The following is a 23,365-nucleotide window of genomic DNA, read 5'->3' as shown; positions in this document are numbered from 1 at the left end:
GTTATTTTGAGGTTGCTTTGAAGTAAACACAATGGCAGTTTGCCATGAGCTGTTTACTTGCCGTCTCTGCTATGACATGAATGAGGAAGTCTCTGGTTTCATACCTGTCCTCTATGTGACTGTCCACTGGGCCTTCTTCTTCCTCTGCCAGAGCTGGCTCATCATCCTTAAAGCTAGAGGAGGCATAAACTGTTAGCATTTGATGGTGTATTGAGCTGGAGGGATCGTTGCAGAGCTACAATAACATGGCACTAGCAAAGAGGGTGGATAGGGCATAAACAGGCTGACATTGCACTGATGTTTATAGCTTTTAAACTGTGTAATTTGTGACCTAATCAAAATGTCTACCTGTCTGGGACCAGTGCAATAGGGTCAGACACATCATTCTCCTCCTGAGTGTCCAATAGACTGTCAAAGAGAGGTGAATAAAAACATAAATCAAATATCACAATAGTCAAACGCAATACTTAATTAACACCATTTCTATATTGATTGCTGCTTTTATCTTTTCTCGCTAATACCTGTTGGAACTCGTGCTGAAAGAAATGAGAGTGTCGGACAAGGCGGCAAGCGTGTCGGCACTGGAGCTGTGAAGATAGATGGAGAACAAACACGTGACATTCCAACGCAGCGCTCCATCATACATACTCAAAGAACGAGCAAACATGCCATAGGAATACAGTCCACTGACAAACAAACCATCTGAGAGCAAGGCCAAGTTTAATCCTTTGTTTGAACATGGTGATATTCAAACATGGTGAGAATATTTGGGCAAACATCATGCTGGTGATTGACTCTTGCCCTGATTTTGATGAGCTCATTATCGCAGAATTATATATTATAGTATATGTCTGACCTCTGGTTTGAAGACGGCTCTGGTTCAGGGTCTGTCTTCACTGTGTCCTCGGTGACAGCAGACACTGGGACAGGAGACACTGGGACAGGAGACACTGGGACAGGTGACTCTGGGGCAGGAGATGCTGGGGCAGGAGATGCTGGGGCAGGAGATATTGGGGCAGGAGATGCTGGGGCAGGAGATGCTGGGGCAGGAGATACTGGGGCCTGACATACAGGGGCAGCAGATACTGGGGCAGGTGGTACAGGGGCAGGAGATACTGGGGCCTGAGATACAGGGGTAGGAGACACTGGGGCAGGTGATACTGGGATAGGTTCCTGCAGAGGGGCGTCATCTTTCCCAGAAACCCCGAAGTCACAAGGTTCCGGGTCTCTGCAGACTTCTCCAACATACTCGGGGAGAAGTACAGGGAGCGGAGTGGCCACCTTTGTGCAGCCTGGTTTCATGTGTTCAAAGGGGTTTTTCTCTGGTGCGACCGCTGGTGTGTCCTCCTTGAGGGAGACGAGAGGGGGAACTTCCTTCGCAGGCTCTGGAGCGGTTTCCTCTACTGTTGGAGCCACTGGCTCATCAGCGCTGACGTCAACGGTTGTCTTGATGCTGGTTTGCACTCTGTAAAACACACAGACACAGAGAAATGGAAGGAATCCTGACAAAACGAAATGATTTGCTGCATATGAGACTGGAAACAGACACATGGCCCAAAAGCAGTGGGACTTACCTTGCCCGTGGTTTGGGCTCCGGCACAGCGGCAGGTGATGTGGCAGGGATGGGAGGGGTGGAGGAGGAGGGGAGCGGGCTGCTGGCAGCTGCTGGAGTCTCAGCGCTCTCATCATCATCAGTAATCTCCACCCTGTTGAGCACATTTGTACATCAAGCACACATGTACACACACAAAAACAGACACACAGACGCTACATTTGATCGTGTGCTCGGACTCACATGTCATTTTTTTTTGGCCTGAGGGTCAGAGCCATGAGAGGCGGCATTTACCTTTTAGCCACAAATGATGGACTGCTGTTGACCGGTGAAGTGTCAGGTGCTGTTTCTGTAGAGCTGGAGGTTTTGGACACACACAGCGTTCACAAATACTTCCATAAAAGCCAACCATTTATACCTTCCAACCACATTCCAACTGTGATATGTGAATATTTTATGTTTTTGATATGCAACTTACTGCTTTCAATATTGAAGTATTTCAGAAACAAGCTGAATGGTAAGATGAGCAATAGGAGAGTGATAGAAGACATATACATACTCATATTTCTTAGCAGCAGAAAAGACATAGGACCGTTGTCTGACTGCAGATCTCTTCAGAACATTGCTGGCTGCCTCCGTCCTGCAAAATGACTCATTAGTATGTTAATGTGATCTCTTTTCTGTGGGTTTGAGTTTCAAATGGGATGGTGTTAACAGTTTTCTCTGGGCGGGGAAGGTCTCACCGTCTGTCCTGCTCCTCGGGGCTGAGCTGGCCCTCTGTCTGGACCGGGCTCTCTGAACCGGGCCTCACAGTGTGAGGGGCTCTAAGGAACAGAAACACACATAAACACCTCGGGGAAATACATCCTCAATTTCATGCCAGCAATTTATCCGTGAATCCCCTCTATTCACTCACATTCTCTTGTAGCTCTCTGAAGGCTTCTTGGTGTAGTTTGCTGTCCCACTGTAAATAGATGCAAAAAATAGAGATTATATTAAATTAGGAATCTCAGAGGTCGATCAAATGCCTATTTTTTTAATGGTAATATCTCTGCTAATGCATGTAAGAGAAGCTCTTGACCTGATGCCGTTAGATGTTGAGGACGAAGCAGGCTTGTTGTCTGTTTTAGTGAAAACACCTCTGAAAAAAAAGGTTATTTAATCAAGTTATTCTATATATGTAATTAGTAAGTAATGGCTTAATTCCAAAATTTCAGGTATAATTCCGCTTAGTGCCCTCAACTTTTGTTTTACTCTCAAACTGACTGACTAAATCTTTGAAACAGGAACTGGCAGTATTGGAGTTTTCAGTGTTTTTGAAGTTGTAAAGGTTTTGTTTACTCTTGTGTTGTCAGTAAACACAATGGCACTGTGCTTTGAGTATCCATGGGGTCTTTCAGTTAGGAAATTATTTTCCATCAACAGAACAATCGGTGTGTAGCCATAATTTGTACACTGAAAAAACCCCTCTAGATTGAGGTTTTGATCATTTAAAAAGTAAGTTGTTTTTACCTGATCAGGTATCCTGAGGTCGGTGCTCTAAACACAGAACAGAGACTCGTTATCAGCACTGTGACATTTTGTGGGTTATTTGAAAGTGCTTGCAGGATCATTTATAATGAAACCAGTGTTTACCTTTCTGTGGCAGGTTTGTCTGGTGGAGGAGTGGGTGTGGTGGGGGAAGACACCGGGCTGGTCTCAGTAGGGGCTCCGTTCAAACGCCTGGCTCTCACCTCTGCTACCCTGCATGGACACACAGGAAGGAAGACTCGGTATGGCATATTCAGATAACTGAGGAATGGGATAATTTGGATGTCACCCCATGTATACACGTGGAAGATGGAAGTGTTGTGCATATTGTGGTGCTCTTACCATGGTTTCTCCTCCTGGGGCTCAGGCTCAGGATCGCTGCGCTGCTGCATCCAGCTGCAGTCTCCCTTCAGCTTGGTCCGGACCTTGGTGGTACGGAACACAGTCGCTCTGTCCCCCTCTGACACACAAACACATGCATGTCACACACCATATATTTTGCACACAGGCGGCATCATATCGTACTGACATCCCATTACCCAGCATTCAAGATGTGCACCCTGGTTTCGGTTGGCATATACTCAATGATCAACCATGACACTTTGTATCAAATCAGAGCAAATGAGAATACAAAAGAATTCATGATGGTATCTGCAGTCATCAGCCTGGAACAGAGACACTCCCTTTCATGCCCCCCTGCCTTTATGGGAGGAAACACATTGTTTCAGATTCAGATCAGCCTGCTCACCGTTTGACATGATTGTTCTGGAAGTTTCTCTCTCCTCTCTGTCCTCTGTTTCCCTTACAGGCTGCCTGAGAAAAATACAGGAACCACATACAAATTAGAGGGATCCGTCTCAAAGAAATTGCATCATTATAACACCAAATAGCAATTCATTATGCCAATCAAACTCAGAGTGGTTGTTCCCACCCTATGTTCCCAGTAAGGGACATGTGCTCTGTTAAGCATTCCTCAGTCTCATCCTTTAGACATGCAGATGATCCTGTCCAACCACTTTCTAAAAAATACTGCTGTTGCCCAAATATGGATGGATGGACACAAACGCGCACCCATATGTGTGTGTGTGTGTGTGTGTGTGTGTGTGTGTGTGTGTGTCCACGCACACAAAACATACACACACACACACACACAGACAATGCTTTGTGAGATTGGGCAAAAATTGCTTCCTTTTCCACATATCCAAATTAGCTGACCCCTTGGTTATTTACAGTCAAAAATGGACTGCGCACAGGCAAACACATTTCCCCGGGGGACTTGGGAAGAAAGGGGAAAACACTAATGAAACACTGACGAGTCTCCCCTTATCTGAAAGTAAACGCCGACTAGAGCTTATGCAAAACCGTGGAGTGCTGCCAAATTCAGAATGCAAATAGAAGTTGTAACAACTCCTCGGGCGGTGGATTCACTCCTTCTGAAAACATGTTGCCACAATATCTCTGGAGGATATTGTCCTGAACGCCGGTGACAGAATAAATACGCTGAGGGCACAGAAACCATAGTTTTTCCTAGGTTACACACATCAGTCCACACAATAAATGATTAATGAAGAATAATACTATTAAGGCAAGCGAGGAGCAGGAAAGACAACCCTACTGGTGAGCAAATATGACAAGGAAACACCCAGAGAAATGAGTGAGTCGGCAAACAGTGTGACATCCACAGATCTCCTGTTAACAAAGGCAACAACAAAGCATGACTGATCATTTTCAGGCTGTCTGTTTTTACAGCTTCCAATTGCTGAGGTTAAGAACAGAAAGTATGCCATTTTTTGCTAAATCATGCTGTAAATAGCTCAGAGAGTCAGAAGTACCTACCCAGGCTACTTTCACTAAATGTCCAGACGGTCTCCAGCAGAGAAACTTCCACCCAGGTGAGTTGAGAGCTGAACAGTCTGTGACAGTATGTGCTACAGATTGTGGCTGGTGTGAGCTGGGAGAAAGTCTGCTCTGTCTGACAGGTGTCTCCCTCCCTGAGCAAGCGAACAGGTACGGGCGTGAGCACTAACAAGCCCAGCCAGTCAAGGAAGGTAGGTGTGGGGTGGAGCAGTGTGTTTGTCTGCCTGTGTGTGTGTGTGTGTGTGTGTGTGTGCGTAATTGAGGTTGCTAAGAACTGATTTTTGTTTACTACATCAGTGCTTTGTTCACAGGAGTGAGCAAGCACATACCTGCCATACAGTAGGCTGACAAGCGACTCTGAGAAAGAGCGAGACAAAGACAAGAGAGGGGCGAGCGGGTGCACAGCATGGCATACATAAACGAACTGACTCACTGCAACATCTCCTGTGGGAAAGCTCCTCTCATGCTCACTGGGCACGAAAACCCAGGATGCGCACATCATTAAAATGAGATCAAGAGTAAATAAGACACACAACCTGCGCTAAGATAAACAATAACAGAGGACCAGACATCAATAAATGTAATATAAAAGCAAATCCGAGCATTTTCCAAGACAGGGAACACATTCAATTCTACTTTCAAAATATTCCTCAGAGGCAAAGCAAATTAGAGTGCTTCCATTTGTTTCTCTACTAAGAGTTTAACCTTTCTTTCAAACCCTGGGGACAAACTAACTCAAACCACTGCCATTAAAAGTCATTAAAACATGTCTTGTCTTGATGACCATATTTCTAAAAGGTAATAAAAGGTTAAAGCCAGTTATGACTTTATGATTTTAAACGTCAGCTAACCTTTTGTAGCACATAATGCAAACAGGTAGAAAAGCAGAAGTAGGCCTGAGATTAACAAAATGTTAGCTCACTGTCTGTGTGTGTGTGTGTGTATATGTGAGTGTGACACACAAAATGACAGTCTGTACACTTGTCCACCAATTCCTTCAAAAAGGGTTGCAAATTGCAACAAAATGCACTTTCTGAATGATTGGCCACACTATGCACTATTTGATATCACAGCGTGGAAATCAGGCTACCACTGTTTCTCTAGAAAAAACAATCTCACACATGCTGTGCTTATATTTACCAAACCTTTTCAAATCAAAAAGAGGTGTGAGTGAATGGATTTCACAACACGTCTAGAAAATTCATCATGACACACGTGTCTGAGCTCTCAATCAAAGACATTCATTTGTCTCCGCAGAGAGAGAGAGAGAGAGAGAGGGGGTGGAGGAGTGGAGAGAGGTGGAAGAGGAAATTGGCAAGTCAGAGAGCCAAAGTTTCACTCCGGTGAGCACATTAGCAAGTGTAAACTCTGAAATCTATTGTCTGCCCTCATCCCTCTTTCTCTTTCCCCTGAGCGAGAAACCAGTTGGACGGCCTTGCCCAGTGACTCTGACTCTAGCAGTGAATCATAAGGGCGCCGCTGGCTCAGTATTGAGGAGGGAATGCGAGGTATCTGAACTTAACCCCCACCGTGTCACCACACCGAGACGCGGAATGACAAACACGCGTCAGCTGAAAGTGGCAGATCTCTGTCACTGCTAGTGACTGTCCCAGTTAAATAAATTTGACATGAATTCTTTGAAACGGAGGCACTCCAATCTCTACAACTCCAGTGACATAACTTAGCTAATTATTTTTGAAATGACAAGAAATGACCGTCACTATGACAGAGTGACTGATGGAATGTGGAAATGGGAGGATTGTAGCTTAGGGTACATTTTGATCGCCCATCCCATTATTGTATTCTGCGACAATCACGGAACAGTGTTGCAACATAGTTTGCCTAACTCGTGGGAACACATGCCAACCTGACGATACATGCATCTAATGCCAGAATGGCACAGGTACTCCAATATCAGAGTAGAGATATACACTCACCGAGCACTTTATTAGGAACACCTTACTAATACTGGGTAGGTATCAGCTTTCACCTCAGTGTCAACCGGCTACCAAAGTGACATACGCCTCCAGGTTGGACGTGTCGTGCATTCTGAGATGCTTTTCTGCTCACCACAGTTATAAAGAGGTTATCTGAGTTACTGAAGCCTTTCTGTCAGCTCCAACCAGTCTGGCCATTCTCTGGTTTTTTGTACCATTCTGTATAAACTCTAGAGACTGTTGTGTGTGAAAATCCCAGGAGATCAGCAGTTTCAGAAATACTCAAAGCAGCCCGTTTGGCACCAACAACCATGCCACAGTCAAAGTCACTGAGATCAAATTTTTTCCCCATTTTGATGCTTGATGTGAACGTTAACTAAAGCTGCTGACCTGTATCTGCATGATCTTATGCATTGCACTGCTGCCACGTGATTGTCTGAATGGATATTTGCATGAATAAGCAGGTGTACAGGTGTTCCTGATGAAGTGCTCGGTGAGTGTATAGTTGTGTTCAGAAATTGTGAATATGGAAACAAAACATTTTCCTTTTCAACAATCATTTTCATGAAAGTAGTATCAGGAGAACCAACTTCCAAAGGAATGTATTAAAGCATTTGGAAATGAACAGCAACATCAGAATGTACAGCACAAGAGAGAGATATACAAAAAAAATGGAACAAGGATATCTCTAAAAGCTGGCAGCTGTCACAGTGTATGACAAGGTCATTTAAGTTAACATAAGCTGTGCGTGGGGGCCTAAAACCAGGACTGTCTGCTGCCGTCTGCTGGTGAGAATAGTACTTCCATGGGAAAGAGGCACAGTGAGGTTATTCATATACACAGATCCATAAAAACAGCTATTATAGAACAATAAACACAAGGGTTTGAAAATCTGCTTGTCCTTTCAGTGTGACTTGAAATCTGAGCTGAACTCCAACTTATTGCCTCACTCTGAGCATGAGTGTGATTACAGAAACGTCCACAGCCTCACAGATCTGAACAGTCTTGATCTCCATGCTACGTCACATCCATCAAGCCCCCTGCCTGAGATGAGGGTAGCTCTCCACTGTGCGGGCTATCCCCTCCTTCAGACTGACTATGGGTTTATAGCCCATGTCCTGCTTGGCGCGGTCACAGCTGTAGTAGTGGTGGGTTCCGGCCAGGGCCACTCTCATGGGTGTGAAGGTGGGTTTGAAGGCCACCAGGGGGCGCAGGATCAGGGCCAGCAGCCACAGCAGCATGGCCAGCCCGTACACTAGTATGTAGGGGAGGTGGTAGCGAGGAGCAGCATATCCCAAACCCGCCAACACCTCGGACATGAAGTCCCAAAAGCGAATCGGCTCATCGTTGGTGATGTGGTATGGCTGGGAGAGAAGAGGAGGATACAATTTACTGACCCGAAATTCAGTTTGCAAGGCCAATGCAATTTGTACATCATATAGAGTAGTGGAAAAAACATTCACAATTAGATAGTCAGTCTGTTCCTGGAGAAGGACTGATGGATAGATAAACATGTAGCCAGTAAGGCAACATTTTCTAAACCAGTTGGAACATGCAGAGGACCGAGGAAGGAGAGAGGAAACTGGCTCTTTGCTTTAGTTTGTATTCTCACTCACTTTGCCACATATGGGCGAGTCTGGCCTCAGGCGCTCAGCGGCCAGGATATGTCCATGAACTACATTCTCCACAAAGGTGAAATCCACCAGATTGGTCCCATCACTATACACACAGAAAGGAAAGAAAGAGAAATGCCAATGAACGCTCAGGTTCTAAAGATAAAAACAACAGGGACGTTAACTGAAAAAAATAAAATTGTACTGGAAGCTAACATGCTCTCTATGCACGACTTGCTGACTCACCCGATGATGAACTTCATCTTGCCCCTCCGAGCCGTGTCCACTAGGATAGGAACCAGCTGTGGGTCCCGAGGACCAAATATGCCATGAGGCCGGATGGCGACCGTGAGGAAACCCTTCCCTTTGTCACATGCCTCCAGGACCAACTAAAACACAACAGCAGTATAAAATATTCATCTCTGGAGGAGAGGGAAACAGACAACTCCATTTATTCATTTTCTTTACCCACTTATTCATTTTTCAGGGCCATGGGGAGCTAGAGCCTATACCAGTTTGGGTGGAAGGCAGTGAAACACCCTGGACAGGTCAACAGTCCATCACAAGGCTGACACAGATAGACAACCACTCCCTCACAGTCATAGCTATGGGACATTTAGAGTCTCCAATCCACCTGATTTGCATGTCTTTTAAATGTGGGAGGAAACTGGAGCACCAAAAGGAAACCCACACTAACAAAAGGGGAGAATATGCAAATTCCACACAGAAAGGGCCGGGGCTGGGAAGTGATCTTTGAGACAACAGTGCCATCCACTGAGCCCCTTGTTAACACCAATAAACCTAAGTTGAAAACACATTGTAAAAAATATGTGACATAGTAAGATTTATGAGTTACCCATAAATCCCGGCCTGAGTCACCATGAATTATTTGAGTGAACAGTCTCCTACCTTCTCTTGTGCAATCTTGGTCTCTGTGTAGTAGTCGATGGGCTTCTTGGCGTAGGGCAGGTCCTCTTTCCCGTTCTTAATGTCCGTCCCCTCAAACACCACACTGGCACTGCTAGTCAGAACCAGTTTCTGGCAAAATAAAAAAAAATAAAAAAAAGTTAAAACACTTCAATGGCCTCTAACCCAACCCTCACTCTGAAACAGTAAATCATGACCATAGATCAAATTAAAGTCTTTTATCTGATTCATCCTGTTGCTGCTTCCACACTAGGGATGGGACGATATGCTTATCTCATGATACGATTCGATACGCGATACGAAGTAATAAGTCAAAGTTCAGTGACAATAAAGTCTGACTCTGTAGAATTGGGCTATGTTTATTTTTTGAGTAACAAATCTTTCCAGTAATGGCATTGGCTTGCTACAATGAACAATTTAAAAATGTCATTAAAAAGTGCAAATAATATAATTTCGATGGAGAGCTTGTGAAATTGTGATGGGCAAGCTGTCTCATTTGTGATTACTATAGCAGAATAAAATGAGAGAGCTAATATTGCGATTCATTTTTCTGTCCCACGATACAAATTGTCACATTTTTGTATTGCGATATATTGAATTTCGATATATTGTCCCATCCCTATTCCTCACGCTGCCCCACCTGGACTCCCGCCTCCCTGCAGGCCTGGATCACGGTGCGTGTGCCCTGGATGTTGACCCTCTGAAACAGACCGCGGTCGTCGCTGGCGGGGGCTGGAGAGGCACAGTGGAACACCAGGGACACGTCCTTCAGGGCGGGCAGCAGAGCCTGGGGCAGAGGGACACATGTAGGTCTCGCAGTGCACAGTTTAAAAGCCGTTATATGAAAAAGGTCACAGGTCCAGACTGTGCACCCAGCAGGCAGAGAGGAAGGGGCCTATACCTGTTTGTCGCAAAGGTCTCCCTGGTAGAAGGTGACACCCGGAAGCTCGTAGCTCTGGCGGATGTCGAACACGGACACAGAATAGCCCCGACCCAACAGCTTCTCCACCAGGTGTCTGCCGAGGAAGCCGGAGCCCCCAATGACTGCACACCGCTTACTACTCTGTGTGAGAGAGAGAGAGAGAGAGAGAGAGAGAGACATCAACCAAGCCATACTGTCTTTTAAACCTCCTACTACACAATAGTATATGTGTAGTTATGTGTATGTTTCTATTATTAACTCCCATTAGTCACTTTTCATAATAATAATATAATAATATCACAGTTTTTCAACTATTTCATAATTTTTTTGCAACTTTGTTATCTTTTTTATATTTTGTTGTTGATCATTTACACTGTTGTATTGTTGAATGCTTTGGCAATTTCTTTGTAACATTCATACCAGTTAAGCAAATTGAAGAGAGAGAGAGAGAGAGAGAGAGAGAGAGAGAGAGAGAGAGAGAGAGAGAGAGAGAGAGAGAGAGAGAGATCACCATCACACACACTTAAGTTAAACAAACAGCATGAGTAGCCTACTGCTTTCCTTGATACTGAAATAATGTTAAATGTATACTTCCATAATGGAAAACTGGAATATCAATTAACTCACCGGTCGAACACGTGTGGCCATAATGAGGAGTCAAGATTAGCCAACAGGTGAACCAATGCTCGGACTTGACAGGCACACTGGAAGAGGAGATGGTGAAAACAAGTTGGTTACGGCTCTTGCTTGTAGTCTAGTCAGAAAGGAAGTGTGTAACTTATGCTGCAATACGCAGAGGATAAATTACACTTTAAACTTAGGAACTATGCATACAAGTTTAAACTACTTACCTGCAGTCTATTCCTCAAAGTTGTAATTGACCCGCGTGCAAACGATGAACAGTCTATCAGCTGAGTGAGAGCGTGTCTGTGATTGGCTGAGCCAGCGCACAGGACCAAAGGTGACGTTTGCGACCAGCCAATGGTGTGGAGAATACGTCAAAGAACACCACAATTTAGACCAATTGGAGATCTCTACCGGACTGTCTCCACCTCTTTGCACAGGGACCACGCCCCCTGAGATGCTGCTCCAAACCTCCAAACCCGTGTCAAGTGAGCTAGAATTACAAAAATAAGACTTCCGGTTACAACCTTCAAAATAAAACCCTTATTGACAAACGTGTTTTCAAGTTTTTTGACAAATTAAAAGTACAAAAGTGAAAATAAACAATACGTTAACCGGCATTTGTAGTAAATGAAAATACAATTGCTGTTTTTGCAAAATGTCCTTTTCACAGCATGTATTAGCCAAATAGGCAGCAAGATGCCATCACTATAATGGGCTGCCAAAATTCAACATTTAAAATGTTATCAGCCCAATTGTTTATAAAGGCTATAGAATTTGACCCCCAGGTCCTGGTTCAAGCCACCACTCTGCCTATGCCTGTGCTTTATACAGACCAATGAATTCAAACACCAAATTTATACCAGACAACTTTGGAAAGGTGTCTATCAGTGGCGTCTTGAATCTGAGGCCTGTGAGCCAGGACCTGACCTGACACTGGCATGAATTAACATTGACTAATAAAGATAGATGGACCTCCAAGTTGTCTGGTATGATTGGTGTTTGAGAATTCCTTTATGTAATTTCGGTAACTGTGTATATGTGGCATTTTGCATAGGCCCATATAGCAATTAACTTATACCGTATTTTACAATTAATCTATTGAAAAGCTTGTTTTTCACTTCGTATTTATCTCAAATTTTACGTTTATTTTGAAGGGAAAATAGCCATACTTCCGGTCTTACTCTATTCATGGATCTTTACATGCCATGCGCAGATCTGAGGTCTGCTTTGGAAACTGACACTAGAGGGTGTATTGAGGCGATTTCACAGAATGACATGACCAAATGCAGCATATAAATATAAATTATAATATGTAACACTAGCATATCCCGATTCCTTCTATATATTCTGTCCCTGCAGTAGAACTTTCATAAGAAATACTTCAGGGTCATTTTCATATTGTTTGTTACGTCCCGTGATTTTCAGCAACCAATCATCTTTTCGCCCGACTGGTGCGTTTGATTTCAACTACCTGATATGCCTGTTTGTCCCCCCTGTAGCTCCTGTATGGTCGTAAAATGATGCGCTTGCCTGCTGTCGTGAAGCGCGAATAAAACAAACGCCTGCACCTCTTGAGACTGAGCGGACTGAAAACCTGTACACATCATTAGCTGAAAACGTTTATTTTGGTGTGCATTTTAGACACCGCTCCAGTGACATAACATCGAAGGCTTTGGAGGAAAAGCAGACTAGTTTACATCCAGTCTAATCTATCGGTTCATGTGTGCGACCCATGTAAATTGAAAACCGTTTTATGACCCCCCTCCTCCCTAAATGACAGGGAGGCTGTAGCCTGGAGGAAAACACTGCCTTGGATTGGCAAATAGATCCGCGGTCCTCTCTTGCCATTCACATAAACAGCATCTAATGGTGAGTGGAAATATTACATAATCCTAAAATAGAGAGAGTATAACTGTCCTATGTGTGTGTGTCGCATTTGAGTCCCAGATGATGGACTTCACATCATTCGATAAGCTTGGATAAATAACAGGTGCAGCTAATAAGACAAGGGAAAGGCCTATTTTCCACAAACCTCTTTATCATTCAATCTTCTCCTAATATTAACCTGTTCCCCGTGCCTCTCCCCATCCTCTGTGCCCACCAGGCGACCAACGCCAAGAGGCCGTCCCTGCAGGGCCCGGTGCCTCCTCCTCGGAAGAAGACCAGCCCCAAACCCGAGCTGACCGAGGAGCTGAAGCAGGAGATCAGGGAGGCCTTTGAGCTGTTTGACACCGACGGCTCCGGACACATCGATGTCAAGGAGCTCAAGGTGGAGGGCGCCTGGGAGATGTGGCAGCTGGGAGAAAGCAGTTTATTTGTGTGTGTGTGTCATGCTTGTATGATCATCTTTCTCTCTGTGTGCCAGGTCGCCATGAGAGCTCTGGGGTTTGAACCAAAGAAAGAGGAGATCAAGAAGATGATTAGTGAAGTGGATAAGGATGGCACAGGGAAGATCTCCTTCACCGACTTCCTCTCTGTTATGACACAGAAAATGGTAGATGTCTGTTTTGTATAGTAAATGAAAGGCTTTATGTGCATTTCCATTACTTGTGACTTAATTAACAGTAAAACAGACAAAAACAAAAGTGAACTCACAGCATTGCCCCTATATGTTTTTGTAACAGCGGTGGTTGAGGTTAATTTTATGTTTAGGTTCGAGGTCTTTGCCTGGTTTGGCCCTAGAGCAGAATGCAGTGCTACAACTGTGTTCATAATATGAATACTTTATTATAAGCATGTTAATTGCAGGTATTGATCCTGTTCTTGAATTTAGTTTTGGGGGAAATACTGCTAAATAAGTTTTATTTCACAATGTCTAGTATTGGTTTACAATACAAATTGAGAGTCCAGACTCAAGACCAATTTATGCAGCAGAGCTATACAACCTTAACTCCACCTTATCAGCCATTCTTCACACATACACACACACACACACACACACACACACACACACACACACACACACACACAAACTCTAGCCTCATTTCTTTGAGTTTGTGATGATGTAAAACACTTTGCAGCACCCCTGTTTGTTAAAAGCACTCCATATATTAACTTGACTTGTCTGCATAGTTGAAACACGTTGATTGCGACTACTGCATAGAGACAATTTTTTCGAGAGTACTGGTGATTTTTCCTGCCTTTTCAGGCAGTCTGTGGCACCGCTGCTAAATGAATGAAGTGGAAATTACTCTTTCTTTTCTCCAATTTAGGCTGAGAAGGACTCCAAGGAGGAGATCCTGAAAGCGTTCCGTCTGTTTGATGACGACGAGACAGGGAAGATCTCCTTCAGGAACCTGAAGAGAGTCGCCAAGGAGCTGGGAGAGAACCTCACGGACGAGGAGCTGCAGGTAGGATCACATCAAACAACCCTCCTTCCTTAAGTTTCTTGTCTCGCCGATGTAGTGGTGCGCACACTCAATGATCATTAAAAGATTCTGCACTTGGATTTGGTCGGGACATGATTGTACACGCATGCAGAAAATACAATGTTCACAGACGCACACTCAAAAAATGCCCAACCTATTCTTCCCTCAGTAACAGCTGTAACTGTAGTTGTGTGTTTTAATGCCAAAGGTCATGACGAAGGTTTAGATTAATATCAACATAATTGATGCCCATAAATGATAAACTGTCCACTCTGTACCAAAAATACTTGTTTGGACAAGGCATAAACATTTTTTTCAGTTTCTCTACCCATGCAGTTACTGTCACTCTAGGGCAGTATAGTACTCAGATGTGTTTTATTTGTGTTTTAATTCCATTCTCCTCTTCTTCATTTCCTCCTTCACTCTCTCCTTCTGAAGGAAATGATTGATGAGGCAGACAGGGATGGAGACGGGGAAGTGAACCAGCAGGAGTTCCTGCGCATTATGAAGAAAACCAGCCTGTACTGAAGGAGGTGCACAGCGTTAGGGTTGGTGTTGGGGATACACAGGGGCAGAGGGGGCCATGGGTGGTTTTACATGTCATGCTGCTCATACATCTGGTTCTGTCAGAGGATTTCCCTTTCCTTATTATTGTCATCATGCCATAGTTTCTCACTTAAAAGGAAAAGGTTTAGCTGTCAAATATTACAATGAAAGGAAGTTGTTGAAGACTTGAACAAAGAGTCTGATCAAATGCCAAATGATCCTCCATTCATTTACATGGTAATTTATATTACATTTGCCAAATACAGTATGTATTTCAGTCACACTCAATGCAAGATGGATGTTTTTTTTCCTGTTTGGAATGCTGCATACCCTTATTGAGAACATCTTGATAATGTCATTGTAATATGTGAGTAACCTCAATCCTTTTGTCGTTAAGGTTTAAATTCTCAGTGCCTGCCTGAATATGGGAACAAACACAATACATTCCAATGCTTTGCTTTATAATGGAGTTGAACTGAGCTTAGGTCTGTTTGGTCCATCTGTAGGTAGTCTGGTCTACACTTACAGCTCCTGTGTTTCATATTTCGGCTCCTGTATAACTTGTGTCTTTCCAGAGAGGCAAAGGTTTCAAATCTGTGCATCGCCATGTGAGCCGTTGGTTAAATTATGGTTGTTATGGTTGCTCGTCTCCATCGTAATCATGCTTGGGCAGTGCTGTCTCACCTCAGTGCTACCTGTGTATCTGTGCCTGTGCCTCTTGAAGGGGTGATCATTACAATCAGGGAAGCTGCCCAACCTCTCTGACCCACGGCCCCTCCCCGAAAGCCTCACTATCTTTAAAATACCGTTGTTAATGTATTTTTCCAACTTGTACTGGGTATTCGTCCTTCCTTTGTGTATCTTTTCTCCTCTGTATTCTTGAGTGTTTTGTACAATACATAGCAACTGCATGGGCAGATATAAAGTATATCAATATTTAAGGTACAGATTAAAGGTCTTTAAGCAGTTTGTCATGTCCGTTTTCTTTTATACAGCCTATATTTTTCATCTTTATGATACTCAGGCGTCCCTCAGTTATCAATTTAACAGTGTTTGACCAGCTTGACTCATAGGTTTTTGTTTTGTTTTTTATATCAGCGCAGGTTTCTCTCATCCTACTGCCACTAATAAAGCACACATTGCTTTTGAAATACAAGTGGATTACAGCGGTCATGCTGCCTCCCCACAGCATATTGACACAGCTATCCAAACTCACTATTTCATAGTCTAGTAATTTCAAAATGTAATACAATAAACATGTGGAAAGACAGACTGTTCTGAACACAAAGACAGTGCTCTCAGCATCCAGGCAATACAGGCAACACTATAAAATGTTAGAAATAGCAGCTCTCCTTGGTGACGCTCCCTTTGCACCCTGTAACTAACTCTGGTTGTTGACTTGAGTCCTATGCGCAGCCTGTAGCATCCTCTGCTGCAGCTCCCGTGAGCGGTAGCCGTACACCACAGGGATGAGCGATATCCCCAGGTTGTAGGTGATGGTGGCTGCTATGTCTAGACCGTCACAGTGCAGGTAGCCGGGGATCAGGTAGCTGTCCAGGATCACGGGAACTGAATACAAGAGGATCTGAGCTGCCTGGAGTGTCAGGGTCACGCAGGCTCTCTTGGCGCAGAGCGGCCCGTCTCGTATATCCCAGCAGAGTAGGAAGTAGCATCCCAGAATGGTCAGGTAGCAGGCTGGGAGCACCACAGCGGTGACCACGGTGCAGAACAGCAGCAGGGCCGAGGTCCCCGACAGGCAGGGGGCGAGGATGAGCGGGCGGCAGCGCGGGAGGAAAGCGTTGACCTGCAGGGTATTCAGGCCCATACTCAAAGCCACGCAGCCGACTGTAAACGATAAGGTCCATATGGCTGCTACAGCCGCTCTCTTCCTTTGAGGACGCACCAGGAGGTCGTAGCGCAAGGGCCACTTGACCGCCACACAGCGGTCCACAGCCAGAGCCGTGCTCAGGAACAGGTCCACCTGTGGAAAAAGTCAAGACATTAAAGTGAGATGCACGTTACCCTCAGTTTTGGCTGCTCTTTGCCACTTTAAAAGATGCAGTAGTGCAGATTGGCAGTTGGCACCTAGAGTGAGATGGAGCAGGGGACTTGAAGGGTGATAACTCACACAACGTCATCTTGTACAGAAAGTATGCAACTGCATCAAATTACAAATTGGAGATTTGAACCACTAGAGGGAGTAAAAATTTGAAAATCTACAAATTTGTCATAGATGCACATTAAACAGGAATTTAAACATGATTTATTTCAATCACTACAGCCAAATGTATCAATTTCCATCTGAAAATAAGTTGTAGCAGGAAGTTGCACTTTAACAGTGGTCCATTTAAAATCAGATGGAAGCAGTCCTCCTCCTTCATCCCCACTGCAATATACAGTATGGCCCTCTGGTCTAAAGCTAGAATGGTGTACGAAATAAAGCTCAGTGTAGCCAAAGAAATATGGATTTCACCACTGTAATCGATGCACTACAAACCAATGAGCAGGTCTGGGTGGCAGCACAGAAGACCATACACTGGGCCACAGGTATACCTTGATTGGAGATTAGAATAACTGCCTTGATTGTCCAGAGCAGCAGCTGAAATAGTAATTATAGTAATTATGGTAATTTAGCTCCCCGGTCAAAGGGCTTACTCTCATCCCAAATGATTTTTAATGAAGACATACGGCATGCTCTCATGAAATGTTGATTCAAATGGGAATTAAAACTCAGTCAAATAACAAAATTATAATAGTTATAGTACATTGGATCATTTAAAACACATGCACTCCTCCAGTGTCTGAAGGATGGTGTGTGTAGACCTACCTGGAGGTTGTCACAGCAGAGGAGGTGTGTGAGGAGGAGGAAGCGTGTGTGTCTGAGGAGGGACGGAGAGCGGGTGATGGCCAGGAGCAGAGGAACACTGAGGAAGGTGTTGAGGGTGCAGCCCACACACATGCTGACTAGCTTGACCAGGTGGTAGATGGTGGAGTTCATCTGTGTCTGGGCCTCCAGTGCCGTCACATTGCAGGGGGTGTCCATGACCTACCGCTTCCTCTGATTCGGACCCCAAGATAGTCGTCTTCCCTAAATGAAAGAAAAATAGAGTCTCATTGGGCTAAGAAACCATGTTAAGTGTCTTATATAGGCAAAAAATAAAGCTTAACCTCATCTAGAAAGTCAAAACAATGTAGCACTCACCCTCAGATCTGTCTCAAAGTCTCATCAATAAGACATGGCACAGCAAACGCATACAGTAGATGTCGCTTTCATCCTGATTGCTGAATTCTGCTTAATCTCCCTGTGATGTGCCAGCTTTATAGGCTGTCCATTTACTCAGCTTCACCATGTCAACAAGTCCGACCCCAGGCCTAAAAGCTCATCTTTGTGGACAGTGGTGTGTCAACAGCTAGTGTTTGATATGGGGGATTACGTTTGCGTATTTACAACACGGTCAGGGACAATAGTCATACATCTGTACAGAAGTGTATTCTAGCTCAGCTAGAATACACAAATTTTGACAGCTAGACTAGCTGTCAATATTTGCCTGATAGCATAGAGGCACAGTCATGGAAAACATTCACACATCCTCTCTCCCCCACACACATCATTGCCCAATATTTCTGTGAATCATTCAAACAGATGCTGAAACACTGTAGTAAAAGCTATTTAACTTATTTTCAACCCAAACACTTCCTTGGTGTGGAAGAAGTGTCGGACGTAAATTGGCAGATATCCGACCTCCATCTATATGATGCAGATATAAAATGTGTGTGTAATTTAAGCAGTTCAAGCTGAAAACTATTCATTCTTACAGATGCAAGTTGGACTGATTTGAAGGACACATTACGTACATCACAGCACCCTTGTTGACCACATACACGCAAAACCCAGGGATTGATTTGGATATTTTTTGATAAATATACTTAATGTATGCAACTTAGTGTTATGATTGCATCTACCTTGCACTACCTATATAATGTGTCCAGTATCAATCAAATAAATAACAATAAATTCAGCTTCGAATGCCATAAAAATGTGTAGCAAAATTATTTTAAAAGCTTTTTAACAACTGAAATGTTTTTCATTGCATACATCAAAATTAAAAGATTTTAATAAGGGCTGCAATACACAAGGATTTTCACAAGTTTACATATCTGAATAGCGTACCACGATTTAATCTTTATTCAAAGAATTCATATAGGTGAAAAGACAAACAAGCCAAGTAAAAAACACAAAAATATCAATCATACTTTTACCTGGGAAAAGCAAATGCCAATTCCTCAGGAAACAGAATTGTATGCATGACAGAAAACAATAACAGATGGTGGTACTTTCATTGTTTGACTAGACAAAATGCTGTACATAGGCTCATTAATGACAAGATTCCCTTATTGATGTGGCTCAGTTTGGGCAGTTACAGCAGATGCAGTATATAATCACAAAAACTGGCAGGTAAACAGAAATGACAAATTATGAAAAGCTCCAGTTACCTAAAATAGATCAATCATCATAGCTGCTCACTGATGTAAGACGACTTCACTGAGGTATTTAAGAATTACAACAGGTTGTGGTGGTTGTGTAGCTTAGTCCTTTGTATATGTAGCATTAGCACCAAGACCTCAGCTTTGACTGAGTTTAGTCTTGGTGGCAAAGTCTGCACTGAGTTTACGCATCACTTCCGCATGGCTCTGCCCCACTAGCTCCTGTCGTACATTCCCATAATTCTCTTTGACAAAGTTGGCAAAGGGTGTGGGAGCGCGCGGCTTGGAAGGGGTGAGCAAGATGAGTTGTCCTGTGCAGAGCGCGCACGCAAACCTCTGTGTGTCCAGTGACTTGGAGTGACGCCCGATTCTGTGGAGAAGGAAATGTCATAGCACAGTATTAGGAACGTATACACAGGAGTCTGTAAATAAGAGAAGAGAAGATTGCACTTCATTGATCCCCTGGGAGAAATTCGGGTGAAAGAAGTGAACAATACTGAACAATGCTCTTTATGGTTTTAATTGATCTGAATTGAGTCAGACGTACGTATTCTGGCAGCGGGTGCACTGGTACTGGAATTTGTACTTGATGTCGTAGCTGTGGCAGCGGGTGACCATGGGTAACTCAGGATGTGCTAGCGTTGCCTTGCGAGCGTACAGCTTCCAGAAGTTGCCGTGCCCGTCCCTGACGCCATTGATCAACCAGGTTGCAGCGTGGCACATCTCATGAACCAGCGTGTCCCTCAGACGATCTAGGAGGGAGGAGAAGATTGGAAATTTTATGTAGGGATTCAGTCAACATGAACATTTTCTTATGCATGACAGGAGACATTACCCATTTAAATTCAGGGAGAGAAAAAGCTAGCCTAAATTATGATGTGAGTTTATTTGGTTTAGCCAAGCAATACCTGCAGAGTCGCAGACTTTCTCTGACAGTTCAATGCGGGCGTAACGGCTCCCTCCCACTCGCTCCTGCCCAGTGACACAGTAGCCAGCAGTCTTCCGCATCTTCTTATTCCAGGTCACTGACATATTGGTGGGGAGCTAGAGAAGTCATGTCAGACAAGTGGAAGAAATATTACTGAGCACATAAGAAATGACAAAAAGACATAAGATCAAAAGCAGATGAAATTGCCTAAAAAAAGAAAAAACACAAAAACTAATCTGCGTGGACAGATTGTTCACCTTTCCGTCAAAAACACTGGTATTGTACAGCTGGTAGAGTCTGCTCGTGAGTTCCTCCTTGTTCTGCTTGAAACGGCACCCATAGGTGGAGCCAGGGGCTGAGAGGGACTGTAAGAAGCAGCCTGGGGTTTTACACACCGCTATTCTGGGGGGAGAGATTGGATTAGACTTTTAAAAAAATGTATGTGCAAGAAAGATAGACTGTGCATTTGAGTAACAAACAAATTTCTGTTAATCGCCCCCCCCAAAAAAAACAGCCATGTAAAGCCATGTACCTGCTGCTGGGGCCCTGTCTGGGCTCTGTCTGACTGACTGTGGGTTTGGAGATGGTGGACTTCCCCGGTGTCTTCATATTCAGTGGTGTTTGATCCAATGACCTAGAGCCTGGTGCTTTTAGTCCCTTTAGTCCCTTTACAGGAGGAACTAACACAGGTGGCTTCATACTGCATTCTAGATTCAACCAAAACCCAAAGAGACATTAGCCTCATTACTAAACAGAGAGAAAGTTGCAGGCTGATGGAAGGCTACAATGAAATTTAGTGTGTTACCTCTGTTGTGGATAGGCGAGGGTGAATTGCCGATGAGTTTGTTTTTCTTTTTCAGCCTCTCCAGTAGGGAAATGAACTCTTCTTCAGAACTGGCCGAGTCATCCAACTTAGAAGGGGCTGAATAGGTGCGCTTAGGAGAGGCAGGAGAAGGGGTCCAGGACAGGGATGCTGGAGTTTGGAGGGTATAGCGAGGAGAGGGAGACGGGAGGGGAGGAAAAGACAGCGATGGCGAATTGTCCTCTTGGTCACAGTGTTTAGCAGTAATCTTGTTAGCCTTTTGGGGGAGCTGGGGCCTTGAGTGACGAGTCCTCCAAGAGCTTTTGACCACAATATGATCATCATCATCGCTGTCACTAACAAAGACCGGGGAATCGCACTGAGACAGCGGCCTTCTCGCTGGCTGCTGGGCTGCTGGAGGCTTCGTGTTCTTAGAGACTGCAAAATAGTAAGTGGAAACAAAACATGAATGCACTTTCGTCATCTACAAATACTGCTGTGTTGCTTTTCAATGAAATATCAAGCAAAACTGCTTGCAGTACATGAGGTCATTCAGGGTTACCTCTAGAAGATGGTTTCTTCTCAAAGTCATCATCAGACGAGTAGTCATCCACTATGAAGTTTTTGAGGCTTGATGATAAACACAGGCACAACATAGATGTGTGTCATGACAACAATTATTTTAAGGTATAGCGATGTTGGTATTTGAAGAAAAAAAACATCAAAAACTCACCTGTCTTCACTGGCACTCTCTGATATTTTCTTAGGCTTGGCATTAGGTGTTTTCACTTGGTTCAGAACTTCATTGTGCACAGAGAGAACATGATAGAAAATTGTAATCCTCAATATAACAATCACTTCCTCGTCATGTTAGAACAAACAAAAATCCCACCGGCCAGACAAAGCCTACTCACATGTCTCGAAGCTGCCATCACTGTCTGAGCTCACCACAAGGACGTGTGACCTAAACAGGGCAAAATTGGGTTAGAAGTTAGACCACCACGCCAAATACTTTGCTGCAGTGATAAATGAGAAGTAAAATGTAAACAACAGACTGCTGTGCCCTTATGAAAAGAACACTGTTATTGCGCTCCACCATTTTCCTACCTGTCCTTCTTTGCAGCACTAAATGGTTTCTGTGAGGTAGCTTTGGCTTTGGGTGTAGCCCTCTCCACAAGAACTGAGGAACAAAAATGTAAAATGAACATTTAATCTCATTTACATCCACGTGACTGCACTTCAAAGCAGCAAGTCACTCACACTGATCAAAGTCGTCATCACTGGACTCCATCAAAGCCTTGTTTCTGTAGTCTTTGCCCCCGGAGTATTGGTTCTCCTTCTCTGCGTCATCCTCTCTGTCAGAAAGGTGAAGCTGGATAGGTGAAGCCAGGTCCGCAGCTCTCACTGATCCATGATCACTTGTGCCAGGACGGCGACTCTTACCAATACTCTTCATCAGCTAGGAACAATGAAAATGGAGACACATCTGTAACCGACTATGCGTGTTTATACATAAAAATGGCAAGTTTTGAAAAATGTGGTTGTAAGCTGTTCTTTCTCTTCCAGTAATCCCAAATATATTCAACAACGTGGTTTCATGTTTGCTTTACAAGTTAATGCTGAGGACAGAAACACGAGTGCTACCACGCTAACGTTATTTACTAAGAAGATTGTAGTCAGACTGCAACAAACCTTTTCTTCTGCTGTGTCCAGTCCTCCCTTATCCGTCCATCCCATCTTTTGAGCAACTCTTTTAAACAATTTGTGTGTATCATCATCCATAGTACTTTCTCCTCTCTGAAATGCGAAGACAAACTAACAGTTAGCGTCAAGTCAAACTAGCATGACGAGGGTCTTTAAACGTAGCGCTATAGCTACAATGACACATTAGCTCATCTAACTACACATTGGTGCTAGCCGATAGTTGCTTACGCTCTTTGCAAGCTAATGTTGTTTCTTTTTCCATAAGCTAATGTGTAAATCTATTGGCAGCACGTAAGCATCATCCTAAAAACTAGCAACACATATCGTGCTAAACGTTACCGTTAGCATTAACGTTAACTAGTCAGCTTGCTATCTACCCTGGGCTCTTTGCCATAGCTAAGATATCTTAAATGTTTCAGTAAGTATGCATTTACATTAAATATAACAGTAAATATTGACCATATAGCTTGATAATCAATACGTTACTTGAAATATAACCAAATGTGATCCTATTTCTCTGTGAACGGAAGGGACAGAGCACCTTTAAGCGTTAAAACCAAAACAATT

At 43.9% G+C, this 23,365-nt stretch overlaps 5 protein-coding genes across 10 annotated transcripts in view; 1 reads left to right on the top strand and 4 right to left on the bottom strand.

Moving 5' to 3' along the window:
* Positions 1 to 5,069, bottom strand: part of znf185 (zinc finger protein 185 with LIM domain) — a 12,499-nt gene extending 7,430 nt beyond the window's left edge. For 4 of the 5 annotated variants that reach the window (XM_078288947.1, XM_078288948.1, XM_071923018.2 and 1 more), the window contains exons 1-15: positions 4,919 to 5,068; positions 3,831 to 3,895; positions 3,425 to 3,542; positions 3,188 to 3,295; positions 3,065 to 3,091; positions 2,634 to 2,693; positions 2,469 to 2,516; positions 2,296 to 2,376; positions 2,112 to 2,192; positions 1,847 to 1,909; positions 1,575 to 1,706; positions 857 to 1,465; positions 522 to 587; positions 349 to 408; positions 105 to 173 (exon numbers count right to left, since the gene is read on the bottom strand). In XM_078288947.1, coding sequence (XP_078145073.1) covers positions 105 to 173; positions 349 to 408; positions 522 to 587; positions 857 to 1,465; positions 1,575 to 1,706; positions 1,847 to 1,909; positions 2,112 to 2,192; positions 2,296 to 2,376; positions 2,469 to 2,516; positions 2,634 to 2,693; positions 3,065 to 3,091; positions 3,188 to 3,295; positions 3,425 to 3,542; positions 3,831 to 3,840 — 1,532 coding nt within the window. In that variant the 5' untranslated portion in view covers positions 3,841 to 3,895; positions 4,919 to 5,068. Of the gene's footprint in view, positions 1 to 104; positions 174 to 348; positions 409 to 521; positions 588 to 856; positions 1,466 to 1,574; positions 1,707 to 1,846; positions 1,910 to 2,111; positions 2,193 to 2,295; positions 2,377 to 2,468; positions 2,517 to 2,633; positions 2,694 to 3,064; positions 3,092 to 3,187; positions 3,296 to 3,424; positions 3,543 to 3,830; positions 3,896 to 4,918 lie in introns of all 5 variants that reach the window. The other variant, XM_078288949.1, reaches the window with a different exon arrangement.
* cetn2 (centrin, EF-hand protein, 2) lies at positions 5,063 to 15,828 on the top strand. Of its 2 annotated transcripts, XM_071923022.2 has the most exons (6): positions 5,063 to 5,130; positions 12,746 to 12,834; positions 13,070 to 13,234; positions 13,331 to 13,459; positions 14,178 to 14,315; positions 14,772 to 15,828. In XM_071923022.2, the coding sequence occupies exons 2-6, from the start codon at positions 12,832 to 12,834 to the stop codon at positions 14,859 to 14,861; spliced, it is 525 nt and encodes a 174-aa protein (XP_071779123.1). In that variant the 5' UTR covers positions 5,063 to 5,130; positions 12,746 to 12,831; the 3' UTR covers positions 14,862 to 15,828. The 2 variants fall into 2 exon arrangements, with proteins under 2 accessions (XP_071779123.1, XP_071779122.1); XM_071923021.2 differs by lacking the exon at positions 5,063 to 5,130 and having other exon boundaries at positions 12,647 to 12,834.
* Positions 7,491 to 11,247, bottom strand: nsdhl (NAD(P) dependent 3-beta-hydroxysteroid dehydrogenase NSDHL). The gene is made up of 8 exons (XM_071923070.2): positions 11,190 to 11,247; positions 10,966 to 11,042; positions 10,318 to 10,479; positions 10,057 to 10,203; positions 9,399 to 9,527; positions 8,736 to 8,878; positions 8,493 to 8,595; positions 7,491 to 8,240 (listed from the first exon to the last, which is right to left on the bottom strand). Exons 2-8 carry the CDS (start codon positions 10,984 to 10,986, stop codon positions 7,908 to 7,910), a joined length of 1,038 nt encoding a protein of 345 aa, XP_071779171.2. The 5' UTR covers positions 10,987 to 11,042; positions 11,190 to 11,247; the 3' UTR covers positions 7,491 to 7,907.
* A 432-nt stretch (positions 15,829 to 16,260) lies between the features above and the next one.
* Positions 16,261 to 17,922, bottom strand: LOC139929981 (olfactory receptor 10H2-like). Its single transcript, XM_071923072.2, has 3 exons — positions 17,707 to 17,922; positions 17,377 to 17,478; positions 16,261 to 16,860 (listed from the first exon to the last, which is right to left on the bottom strand). The coding sequence occupies exons 1-3, from the start codon at positions 17,920 to 17,922 to the stop codon at positions 16,261 to 16,263; spliced, it is 918 nt and encodes a 305-aa protein (XP_071779173.1).
* A 1,162-nt stretch (positions 17,923 to 19,084) lies between these two features.
* Positions 19,085 to 23,305, bottom strand: gcna (germ cell nuclear acidic peptidase). Its single transcript, XM_078289222.1, has 13 exons — positions 23,258 to 23,305; positions 22,787 to 22,891; positions 22,355 to 22,553; positions 22,202 to 22,274; positions 22,009 to 22,058; positions 21,828 to 21,894; positions 21,657 to 21,724; positions 21,098 to 21,532; positions 20,825 to 20,999; positions 20,550 to 20,694; positions 20,273 to 20,408; positions 19,912 to 20,116; positions 19,085 to 19,734 (listed from the first exon to the last, which is right to left on the bottom strand). The coding sequence occupies exons 1-13, from the start codon at positions 23,258 to 23,260 to the stop codon at positions 19,503 to 19,505; spliced, it is 1,893 nt and encodes a 630-aa protein (XP_078145348.1). The 5' UTR covers positions 23,261 to 23,305; the 3' UTR covers positions 19,085 to 19,502.
* Positions 23,306 to 23,365: the final 60 nt, after the last annotated feature.

Source organism: Centroberyx gerrardi, chromosome 16, assembly GCF_048128805.1.
Source record: "Centroberyx gerrardi isolate f3 chromosome 16, fCenGer3.hap1.cur.20231027, whole genome shotgun sequence".
Taxonomy (NCBI): Eukaryota; Metazoa; Chordata; class Actinopteri; order Beryciformes; family Berycidae; genus Centroberyx; species Centroberyx gerrardi.
This window is presented reverse-complemented; position numbering and strand designations above follow the sequence as displayed.